Consider the following 12,833-nt stretch of genomic DNA (forward strand, 5'->3'; position numbering starts at 1 on the left):
ACAAAAATACCTACAGACCTTTTATACAAATTTAAAATATTAAATGTGAAAAGTAAAACCATAAGTTTAATACATAAAAATTTTGTGACCTCATGAAGGTCTCTTTAAGACCCCCAAAACAATGAGGCAAAAACATAGATGAATTTTTCTATGTAAAAATGAAGGAAACATTGGCAAAGTTATCAGGTGGATGAGAGATATTAACAGGGTCCAAACTGGTAAGGGATTAATATTTAAACAATACAAGGAACTTGTAACAAACAATAAAAAAGACCTTGACCCAGCAGAGAAATAGGCAATAAACAAAAACATACTTGTTTCCCATTAGATCAAATTGTAAGATGTTAAAGGTTTGATAGGTCATTTACAAAGAGAAACCCCAGTGACTAATGACTAGGTGAAGGGATGGATATTCAACTTTATTGGGAATCTAAAAGATGCAAAATAAAATGAGGTCTCACTTTTGAAACATTCCATTTAGCACAGATGAAGAAGCTAGATGGTACCAGTGCTGATGAGAGTATGGCTAAATCCAGCTTTCTCATGTATGTAGTGGAATTGTAGGCTGGTGCAGTCATTCTGGAGGGCAACCTGATCGTTCTGGGTAGAGTACATGCCTGGGATTTAGCACTCCAACTTCTGTTATATACCCACCGAGAAACTTATGAAAAGTCAATAAGCGAATTTACAAAGATTCGGGGTTTTTTTTGGTTTTGTTTTTGTTTTTTTTGAGGCAGAGTCTCACCCTGACACCCAGGCTGGAATGCAGTTCAGTGGTGCAATTTTGGCTCACTGCAATCTCTGCCTCCTGTTCAAGCAATTCTCCTGCCTCAGCCTCCCTGGCAGCTGGGACTACAGGCACACACCACCACGCCTGGCTAATTTTTTGTATTTTTAGTAGAGATGGGGTTTTGCCATGTTGGCCAGGCTGGTCGTGAACTCCTGGCCTCAAGTGATCCACCCACCTCAGCCTCCCAAAGTGCTGGGATTACAGGCTTGAGCCACCGCGCCCAGCCCAAAGATTTTGAAATAGAATTAGGGCCAGCCATTCTGCTATAGTAATGGATATTATGTAAAATGTGGCTGCATGCTAGGAAGTACTACACAATCAACAGGATAACTTACTAGAGCTACACACTGCAGAAGAAATACACCTTAATAAAAGCATTGTAAGCAAAAAAAAAGGTCTATGGTATAAATCGATTTATTTAAACACACAAACAGGATTTGTTTTTCTACATATCCAAAATTACCAGAATGGGTACCTATGAGGGCAATGGCAGGAATGGGTAGTCTGGAGATGAAGGAGAGCATGTAATAGTGGTGGATAAGATAAAACGCCGAAAGCATTTACTGGGGCTGTGAGAAGCATATGGCACAATACACATAAAGGGACCTTCAAAAATATATATTGTGTTGGGAGGCCAAGGTGGGCGGATCACGAGGTCAGATCAAGACCATCCTGGCTAACATGGTGAAAGCCCGTCTCTACTAAAAATACAAAAACAAAATTAGCCAGGTGTGGAGTCGGGCGCCTGTAGTCCCAGCTACTGGGGAGGCTGAGGCGGGAGAAAGGCATGAGCCTGGGAGGCTGAGCTTGCGGTGAGCGGAGATCGCACCACTGCACTCCAGCCTGGGTGCCAGAGCGAGACTCTGTCTCAAAAACAAACAAACAAAAATATATATGTACACACACACACAAATTGTTATGTACTCAGAATGTATTGTATTGACAATCTTAATGGTAAAAAAGAATTATGGACTAAGAAACTGCTTTGGTTTATATAAAGACTGAACAGATTTTGCTTGGTCTTATTCAAAGAAAGGGATTTCAAGATAAATCACGCAACATATAATGGCCTGAACATGAAAACATTTTTATTTTGAACTCAGCATGAAACTTGGAGGATTGCTTTTCAAACCTTTAAAATCTTATGCTTTGATCAAATGAAAAACAAATGTGTATTCTTCATTTAAAGAACAGACTAGCATAAAATAAATAAGGCATTAGAAAATTTCATCATGTGTTTCTAGTTTGTTTTTTCTTTAGTTCAAAGACTGGACTCAGATTAAACAGACAACAGTGAATAACTTTTGAACCCGCAACTGCACATTCAACTTAATGGTCTGTTCAGATTTGTTTGATAAGCTAATAGACTGATCAGGATAAATAAAACAATTTGTGTTGACAGCATTAGCTCTATAACCATTCAATACATCTCTTTAGAATTGAAGTTCATAGGCATTTGGATTTTCTGGGAGCACTGGCTGCCTCCATTGCTTAATTAATATTGCATTTCTCAAAGCCGTTCTGTTTTTCAAGCTACTGATATCTTTTAACTATTACTTATAAATAGAAAATAGCTTGTATTTTCAAGATAGCTCTTACCATGATCCTTCGATTTTCTTGGGTGACTGAATACTCCCAATGCTTCCTCCATTTGGCAGGGTCATGGTGAAAGGGGCAGCATATCCAATTTTTTCATCCGTCTGGATGCAGTAGAACTCAACTGGCTTATAATAATACTACCATGTCAACGGCGTGCCCTTATCTTCTTAACACTTACATGGTGTGGTAAGGGACTACTGGTCGTTTTATGTACATCTTTGAGTTGACCCTTTCCCCAATAGTATTAGATATTTCTTTCTTTTTTAAATGCAAACACCAACTTGAACCAGATAAATATTTCTTTTAATCTGTAAAAGAACCAGCACAGTTCATAAGAGAAAAAACACAGATGATCCATATGAAAAAATCAAACCCTTACAGAACTGTAAGATTGATGCCACTTTCACTTACAAATATGAATCTTCTCCATCAAAGGTTGTTTTTTTCCTTTAAGAGATGATTGGTGGTCTGTGATTTCTCTGAAAATATTGGCCCTGTTCTACTGTCTTGAAACTTAAATTTACATCCACGAAAACATTTCTACCTCTTAACGTTTTCGTTTACTGCTTTTTTTTGTTTTTGAGACAGGGTCTCTGTCACCAAGGCTGGAGTGCAGTGGCAAGCACCACCATGCCCGGCTGATTTTTCTATTTTTTGTAGAGATGGGGTTTTTACCATGTTGCCCAGGCTGGTGTTTACTGCTTTTTGAAGTCTAGAAGAAACTCTTAAGAAATCCTGTCTTTTGTGAAGCAGTATCTGAGATTCAGCAATTTCTTCGTTTTTGTGCATAATTTTCTTCTGTTTAAATTTAAATAAAAATAAACACTTTTTATGAAAAGTTCTGTTACATGCAGGTGGACAAATGGGTGCTTATAAATTTGGTTATAATATGACTTGGTATAAATGTTCTGAAAAATTATTTGGTAATATGTGTCAAGACCATGTGTTCATAGAGTAACCTAATTATTACATTTCCAGATACTTCTCTATACACAATTCCATGAAGAAATAACCAGATATGTGAAAAAAAAATTTATGTTGACATATGTTAGTCATGGCATTAGAGATAATAATAAAAAATGGAAAGAATCTAAATGTCCAATAACAGGGCAGATGTATTTTGGGTAATTCATATGTATTAAAAATGTATAACTTATGAATTGACATGTATCACATATTCGTATATTCTATATATTTTTTAATTTTAGAGACAGGGTGTCTCTCAGTTGTCTAGGCTGAAATGCAGTGGTAGTGTGATCGTAGCTCATGTAACCTTGAATTCCTGGGCTCAAGCGATCCTTCCGCTTCAGTTGCATAGCTGGGAATGCAGGCGTGTACCACTATGCCCAGATAAGTTATTTTTACAGAGACAGGGTCTCGCTATGTTGCCCAGGCTGGTCTTGAACTCCTGGCCTCAAGCAATTTTTCTGCCTCAGTCTCCCAAAGGTCTGGGATTACAGTTGTGAACCACTGTGTCCGGCCTTCATAAATAATATTAATTTATACTGATTCGCTCTGTAGCCATTAATAGAAATCAGGGTTTCATGGAATGTTTATGATACAATATGAAATGAAAAAGCAGTACACAAAACTGTACAAATAATAGCCCAATTTTGAAATACAAACACAGAAGACTTTTAAGTGTTTTGAGTTATTATTTGGCAACATAAGTCTCCTTTATTTACCTTTCAAATTTGCAGTTGTCAAGAATTCCTTTCCTTTTTGCTGATTCAACAGATTGTAACTTGCTGAGCAAGTCACTGGGCTAGGTACTATAGTACCTCCTTCCATTTGTAATGGAAATTTCAGCTTTAAAGTGCTTTCATACATATATGTTCTTACGGCGCAAGCAAAATCCTATGAGGGAGACAAGTATTGATTTTCCCATTTGACAAATGAGGAAACAGTCTTCAGAGAAACTGGACCAGTTGTCTTGGCATAATCACATGACTAGTAAGTACAGAGTGGGGACTGGAGATTTAGCCTAGTGCTGTTTTCTTTATGCTTTTAAACTTACCTGTTTTATGGGTGGTCTACATAGAGTCACCATGTGGCACAACTCCACGGAGCCCCATTTGTAGTATCCTAAGGGGATGGACTCCCTTAGGGTTGAACACTGCGTGATCATCCATAGTGCATAATGTGGGCACCTTGCCCGTGTGGCACTTCCGTGTATGCCTGCTGGTTTTCGTCTACCAGTGTCTGCATTTCTTTGCCTGCAGGCTTGCTCAGAAGCCAGCAAAGGCTGCTTTGTCTATTGTACGCGCTAGGGAACTACTACCATTATCCCAGAGTGGTCTTCCAACCAAAGTCCTGGCCCCTCAGCTGGGATAAGGCTGAATTGTTTGTTCTAGTTTTTCCTACACTGTTTCTCAGCATTTTACCACAGGAATTAGGCTTTGGCAGCCTATGCTGTTACGCAGCTAGACGACACGCCCTTTACTGGCACCTTCTCTTCTACTCCCCATCTTTGCCACTCCACTATCCCTATTGCCTACACCTCTCAAATAAACCACCTGTCCTGGAATCTTCGTTTCAGGAAAATACAAACAAAAATGCCATAAATGACAGCCTGTGCTTAAAGGCTAATTGGGTACCTGAAATGTGTAGCTGGTGTAATAAACAGAGAAATGTGCCAATTAATGTCGTTTTCGGACATAGAGAACAAAGTCTCATGATAAAAGGCACATTACCTGTTACAACTTAGAAAACAGACAACTCTCACATCTGCTACTATATCAAGTTTTTATTGAGAAGTAAAGTGCTCAGTATTACACATTAATAACATTCTTGATTGTCGAGAAAGACCTGCATATGTAACATCTTTTTAATAATACCAGTACACAGGGAAAGATAATAGGGAAGAGATGAGGGGGGAATTCTCCATGACTAAAGAAGAAAAATATATGTAATTTATGGGTAGAAAGGAGGAATTCTGCGAAATTTTGCAAGTGAAATGAAAAACGGTATAATAAAAAGTATCATAAAAAGACTTTCTAGTGACCATAATTGATATATGGCACATGGTCGATACACATGGATACCACATAATAGCTGCACTTCAAATTGAAGTTTGTTTACATGTAACAACATGGTACATATACATAAATATGTACAGTCAATATCCCTGGAATGCAAACTTTAGTATGTAGTAATAAAGAACTTTGTGTAGCATATTCAAGAGAAAGTAAAGATAGAGATGAAGCCATGAGGAAAAAACTTAACAGAAACCCAGTATGTTTCACTTTCAAACTGGAAAGGCCTATTTGCTCATGTTCTCATTGGAGATTGGACTGACATTCTACCAGTTAAATGAACAACTTGTGAATTTAAAATATAGCATTAAACGACAGGATTCTCTTGGTTCTCCAAGTCAGGGTTATTCAACAGCACTGCATGCTCTTTTGCTTATTAGCTCTCAAAATGTCACCTTACTCAACATTTCTGTAAAAGATTTTCTTTTTGAGAAATAGATTTCTCCCCATAAATTTAGGTGAGACCCTCTCATAAAGAAAACAGTGTTGCTAACTCAAATTTTGGCTGATACTGTCTAATGTATGAACTTTCAATACCAAAACCTCTTTCTTATTAGATTGAGCTCCATTTGGATTATACATTCTAGTTTTGAAACACAGGATCAAGAATACTTGAGTACTGTGTTTTTTATTTTTGCATTTTTTGTAGAGATGGGGTTTCACCACATTGCCCACGTTGGTCTTGAACTCCTGGGCTCAAGTGATTCGCCTGCCTCGGCCTCCCAAAGGGCTGGGATTACAGGTGTGAGCTATCATACCTGACTGAGTACTATATTCTTAAAATAGTTTAAAACCAAATGCTTTATGGATTTCAAAACTTTCTCAAGATTTTGCTTAAAATGAACATAATTGTTGAATTAAAACTTTCAGTGCATACTAAAAATTTAGTAACTTGTTCTTACTAGATTCGTTATAACATTAAATTCAGTTGCAAATGAGTAGAGCCACATGGGAAAAAGAACATGTAAATCAATCTTTATGCTAAACTAACCATTAAAAGAAATTAAACTTAGTGACAACTTAGGGCTCCCTCCAATTCTCCTGTGTTATGGTTAGAGATGCCATTTTATCCTATAACTGACCTTTGGTGGTTTTACTCAGCTTATTCAAATTAGAGCCAAAATAATGTAAAAATTAAGTGACACAGGTAGTCCCACAGACATCAGATATGATAAACTTACAAAAAAGCATAGTATTTAACATTCATCTTAACCATTCACACAGATTCTATCCTAATGACTACATACCCATTCAATGATTTGGAGTTCTGCTCCATTTTATCTTTTAGAAAAGTTTACCCCAGGAAGGTAGTTGAAATAAAAGGCTCCTTTCTTAAAAGAAAACTATGTATTAAGCTCATGAACTATGCCAGGGTGGAAAGGAATGCTCCATTCTCCTTCACACACTTGGAAAAAAATAACAATACTGATTTTTGTGACTGGAAATAAAACTCAGAAGCCCTTTGACAGTTTTCTAGCTTTAAAAGGCTACTTCATTGTCAACTGAGAAGACTCAGGCATGGTGGCAACTGGGCGTACCACTCAATACACTTCACGAAGATTTTTTTTTCTGTACTCAATATTTACACCTAGATTTCTTATATGAGAAAAAGAAAAAAAACCTTTGAACCATGGGTAAAGTTTATATAAAATAAATTAAAGTGCAGAAGGTTAGCAATCGGTCACAAAGACTTGCATCCTGTGGTGGTCAGGGCATATAAATAGTGTGCTTGTTACAGCAACTCAGGACAGCCGCTTCCTCACTTATTAGAAACACACATACTAACACACACATATCATACGTGGACATTAGAACTCCCATTTCCACCTGCACCTTCCATGCCTTCGGTAGACTGGGAGGAAGACGGGTGGGAGCTTCTGGGGCGAGGTTGACCATTTAGTCCCACTGGCGTGCCTAAACCATGACTGATCTGGGAAGCTGCATCATCGGATTCCCAGCGTTCCAACTCTTCACGCACTAGCCGTTCCATCTGTTCTCTGTGGATTTCACTGTCACGACCCAGCCTTTCATCCTAGAAAGGGAAAAAGAAACCAGGGTGTTGGGGGCAGTAGAAGGAAATGCGTTAGGAAGTCCAGGGACCAAATAATGTGCAGTTTGGTAAGGCTGGAGATTTACAGCATATAATAGCAAATCTCAGAGTTGCTGGAGTAATTTTTCATTTAATTCTACCCTGCAGTGAAGGCAGGACCATTAGCATATGGAGTATTAAGAAGGTAACACCTCCAGATTATAATTTAACCTGTAGTTATGAAGATAAACATCCCAGCGTAAGCGTTAGACAATAAGACTACCTTGATGTTTTATAGAAAGATATCTTATAGAAAGAGTGCTTCTGTTTCAGAGAGAAAAAAGATATCTGAAAATGAGAGTAAATGGAAACATCATTGTGAATTTCTATAAATGTCAATTTTTTTTTTACTCTTCTTTAATACTTCAAATACAACTGTCACCAACATATGTTTTCATTAATAACACCATGCTCAGCAGTGGTGTTTTCAGCTCATGACTACTGACCTCGGCCACCCCATCCAGCAGCCTTCCCAGCACCTCCCTCCTCTTCAGTTTGGCTCGCTCCATAATCTCCAGCTTCACGATCACAGCGTCGATCTTGGACACTATGCTGCCGATGGAATGCTCCATCCGGTCCACTCGTCTCACCAGGCTGCAAGGAAAACACAGTACAGAGGGACAAAGCGCTTGTCATTCACTGTCTTTTCAGCCCCACTGGCTTTTCGAATGGAAGTGCTAAGATTTTTTTCTTAAGCAACACAATCATTTGAAACACTTTCTAAATTGTCTCAAGCTTTACAGATAAACTCTCGGATGCCGCTGGTGGAAGTGTTAACTGGAACAACTTTCCTGCAAGTCAGTGCATATCAGAAGTCTTAAGAATGTACGCCTAACCCTTTATTTAGACATTCCATTTTTAGAACATTTTCTAAAGGAAAATTTTATAAGTTTATGTGTAATTTTTGGCTATAAAAGAGTGCTGCCTCTTAATAGCGGATCACTGAAAAATGGCTACATCAAGCAACCAATGTGGGGGTGGGGCATGGTGGCTCATGCCTGTAATCCTGGCACTGTGGGAGGCAGAAGTGGGCAGATTGCTTGAGGCCAGGAGTTTGAGCCAGCCTGGGCAGGATGGCAAAACTTCATCTCTAAAAATTCTAAAAAACAGGTGGGCATGGTGGCATGTGCCTGTACTCCCAGCTACCTGGGAGGCCGAGGTGGAAGGATCACCTGAGCCTTGGGAGGTTGAGGCTGCAGTGAGCTGTGATCATTCCACCGCACTCCTGCACTCCAGCCTGGGTGACAGAGTGAGACCCAATCTCAAAAGCAAAAACAAAAACAAACAAGCAAACACCCAACAACTGATAGGAAATTAAATAATCATTGTTCATCCATACAATAAAATTCTAAGGAGACATCAGACATCACACTGTGGCAGACTATTTAATGAAATAGAATTAGGTTCACAATATGTTAAATAAAGCTTGAAAAACAGTATGAAAACAGCATGTTCACTTATAATTCTATTATTTTGAACTTAAAAAATGTATACAAATACTTTCAAAAATTGTAAGCCGAAGACAACCTCTGCAATGGTGGCCAGAGGGTTCTGTAGACTCTCCCTTTAGTGGAACAGCTGTAACTGTTGAAAATTATTTTTTAAAACTCAAATATTTAAAATTTCTAGAAACTTTTAAGGGCATACAGCAAATGAAAAAGCATTTATTCAAGAAAATCTACTAAATGTTAGTATGAAGAGATTCTGTGGCATTGAAGCCATAATCTGAGCCTTCTCTCCTGTCCCCAGCTCATGTGACAGAAGCACAACTTCACATGGGTGCAGCTAAGAGCACAGGGCTCCCTCCTCCCCCAGCTTCTAGTCCAGGGCTACAGTATCTCCCAGGGAGGGGCAGGCTGCCAGCATGTCTCATCCTAACATTTCCACTCTTTTTCTTTTTTTTTGAGACACACAGGCTGGAGTGCAGTGGTGCGATCTTGGCTCACTGCAACTTCTGCCTCGCAGGTTCAAGCAATTCTCCTGCCTCAGCCTCCTAAGTAGCTGGGACTACAGGTGTGCGCCACCATGCCCAGCTATTTTTTGTATTTTTTAAGTAGAGATGGGGTTTCACCAGGTTGGCCAGGTTGATCTCGAACTCCTGACTTCAGGCGATCCGCCTGCCTTGGTCTTCCAAAGTGCGCGTGAGCCACTGTGCCCGGCTTTCTCACTCTTGTTTAAAAAAAGTTTTTTAAAGCTTTTTTTCTTTAAATAGAGACAAAGTCTCACTATGTTGCCCAGGTTGGTCTTGAACTCCTAACGTCAAGTGATACCCCTGCCTTGGCATCCCATAGTGCTAGGAATAAAGGCATGAGCCACCATGCCCAGCCTCAATGTTCCCACTCTTTTTTTTTTTTGAGACAGGTTTGCCGAGGCTGGAGTGCAATGGTGCAATCTTGACTCACTGCAACCTCTGCCTCCCAGGTTCAGGCAATTCTCCCACTTCAGTCTCCCAAGTAGCTGGGATTACAGGTATGCACAACTACATCCAGTTAATTTTTCTATTTCTCGTAGAGATGAGGGTCTCACCATGTTGCACAGGCTGGTCCTGAACTCCTGGCTCAAGCAATCCTCCCGCCTTGACCTCCCAAAGTGCTAGGATTACAGGCGTGAGCCACTGTACCCAGCCTGCTCCCATTCTTAAATGCATGTTGCAGAGGTTCTAATCCTGGTAAGAGTGGCTAAGAGGTATGGGGCTCTCTTCCACTCAGTTCCCACTTGTAAGGTAGAGTTTCCATGCCAGAAGAAGCAAGGTGAGAAAATCAGAGGCTGCCATCTGAGCCCACTAACTTGTTCATAAAGCAGGATGTCACAGAGAGGTGGGCCACTGTCCCTGGCTCTGTAAAGCAGTGGCACAGTTTTGCTCATGGGGAGACAGAGGTCATAGGAATACAGAGCTGTCTTCAAGTGAACTGACTTTATTTGGAATAAAGTGTGAGGAAATTAAAGACTAAGGATGCTCTTGAAAACAATGGAGACTGTGTGGAAAAGCATTTAGGAGGAATCTGGTAGCCTCATGAGATCAACAAGTTACCTGCTAGTTCACCGGAGAGAACCAGGGAAAGAGACAGCTAAGAAGACGGTTAAAGACTGGCCTCAGGGGCCAGGCATGGTGGTGCATGTCTGTAATCCCAGCCCTTTGTGAGGCTGAGGTGGGTGGATTGCTTGAACTCAAGAGTTTGAGACCAGCTGGGGCAACATGGTGAAACCCCGTCTCTATAAAAAATACAGAAATTAACCGGGCATGGTGGTGTGTAGTCCTAGCTACTTGAGAAGCTAAGGTGGGAAGATTGCTTGAGCCTGAGAGGTTGAGGCTGCAGTGAGCTGAGATTGCATCACTACATTCTAGCCTGGGCAACAGAGTGAGACTCTGTTTCAAAAACAAACAAACAAACAAACACACACGACTGGTTGCAAAAACTAGCCCTGCAAAGAGGCCTGAATTTAAGTGGATCAGACTGTGGAGCAAATTATATCCCAAGGCATTTTTGAAAACAATAGACCAATCAGTAAACAATGAAATGTAATAACTGGGTCTAATACCCACAGAGGCAGAAGGTATAACAGAGAGGTCAGAGAAAGTCAATGAGTACCCTGCTAAAACCACTGTCTTCCCAGAGTGACTACATACACGGCCACAGCTGCATCCTCTAAGAAATAATGTCAGAGGCAGACACTGTGGGGAAACAGACTGTATGAAAAAGTAAACAAGCAAACAGCAATAAAAACAAGTCCTGGGGAGAAATGGGAATCACTATACAGAGTTCCTACAATATATTATCTAACATGTCCAATCTTTAACAACAACAACAAAACACACACACAACATACACACACACACAAACGGGAAAATGTTCCCATACACAAGAAAAAAAAAAGACAACTGAAACTGTCTTTGAGAGGGCTCAGATGTAAGACTTAGCAGACAAAGACCTGAAGGTACCTATTATAAATATACTCAAAGAGATTGATACAAACAAATAATAAAAAACCCCATCATGGTTAAAGAAATAAAGCAGGCTGGGTCCAGCGGCTCATGCCTGTAATCCCAGAACTTTGGCAGGCTGAGCAGGGAGGATCACTTGAGCCTGGGAGTTTGAGACCAGCCTGGGCAACTTAGACCCCATCTCTACAAAAAATAAAAATTAGCTGGGTACAGTGGCTCATGCCTGTAGTCTCAGGTACTTGGGAGGCTGAGGTGGGAGGGTTGCTTGAGCTCAGGAGTTCGAGGCTGCAGTGAGCTACGATCATGCCACTGCACTGCAGCCTGGGTGACAGAGAGAGACTCCATCTCTTAAAAAAAAAGGAAGCTATGATAACATTGTCTCGTCAAATACAGGATATCATCAAACACAGAGTAAAAAGATAGAGATTGTTAAAAAGAACCAAATACAAATTCTGGAGTTGAAAAGTGTAATAAATAAAAAGTTCAGGCTAAGTGCAGTGGCTCATACCTGTGATTCCAGCACTTTGGGAGGCCGAGGTGGGAGGATCACTTGAGGCCAGGAGTTTGAGACCAACCTGGACAACATTAACAAGATGCCATCTCTACAAATTTTTTTTTTAAAAATTAGCCAGGCATGGCAGCATGTGCCTGTAGTCCTAGCTACTTGGGAGGTTGAGGCAGGAGGATCATTTGAGCCCAGGTGTTCAGGCTGTAGACAGCCATGATGACACCACTGTACTCCAGCCTGGGTTATGGAGTGAGACCCTGTCTCTATAAATAAATAAATACATAAATAAATAACTAGAGGAGCTCAACAAAGATTTGAGCAAGCTGACAGAAGAACAAATCAGTGAACTTAAAGATAGATCAACACAGACTATGCAATCTGAAGAACAGAGAGGGAAAAAAATGACGACAAATCAACAGAGTGTAAGAGAAATATGTGTGATGCCCTTAAGTATAGGCATAATGGGGGTCCCAAAGGAGAAGAGAAAGTAAGAGAAGCAGAAAAAACACTTTCCAAGTAGGATGAACTCAGAGATTTATACCCAGACATATCAGTAAAAATACTGAAAGATAAAACCAAAAAAATCTTGAAAGCAGTGCGAGAAAATTGAGCCATCATGTACAAGGGGACCACAGTAAAATTAGCAGCTGTCTTCTCATCAGAAACAATACAGGTCAGAGGAAATGAAGGAGAAAGAAAAACATTCTCAGATAACAAAAATGAAAGAATTCATTGCTAGCAAACCTGCTTTACAAAAAATACTAAAGGAAATTCTTTAAGCTGAAAGCAAGTGACTCCAGATAGTAATCAGAATCCACATGAAAAGACAAAGAACACTGGTAAAGATAATTGTGTAGGTATAAAATATA

At 39.9% G+C, this 12,833-nt stretch overlaps 1 protein-coding gene across 1 annotated transcript in view; it reads right to left on the reverse strand.

Annotated features, from left to right (window-relative positions):
- Positions 1–5,120: 5,120 nt before the first annotated feature.
- Positions 5,121–12,833, reverse strand: part of PKD2 (polycystin 2, transient receptor potential cation channel) — a 72,618-nt gene continuing 64,905 nt past the window's right edge. Inside the window, exons 14-15 of the mRNA XM_050790520.1 lie at positions 7,960–8,107; positions 5,121–7,456 (exon numbers count right to left, since the gene is read on the reverse strand). Coding sequence (XP_050646477.1) covers positions 7,220–7,456; positions 7,960–8,107 — 385 coding nt within the window. The 3' untranslated portion in view covers positions 5,121–7,219. The remainder of the gene's footprint in view (positions 7,457–7,959; positions 8,108–12,833) is intronic.

The sequence above is a fragment of the Macaca thibetana genome, chromosome 5 (assembly GCF_024542745.1).
Source record: "Macaca thibetana thibetana isolate TM-01 chromosome 5, ASM2454274v1, whole genome shotgun sequence".
Lineage (NCBI taxonomy): Eukaryota > Metazoa > Chordata > Mammalia > Primates > Cercopithecidae > Macaca > Macaca thibetana.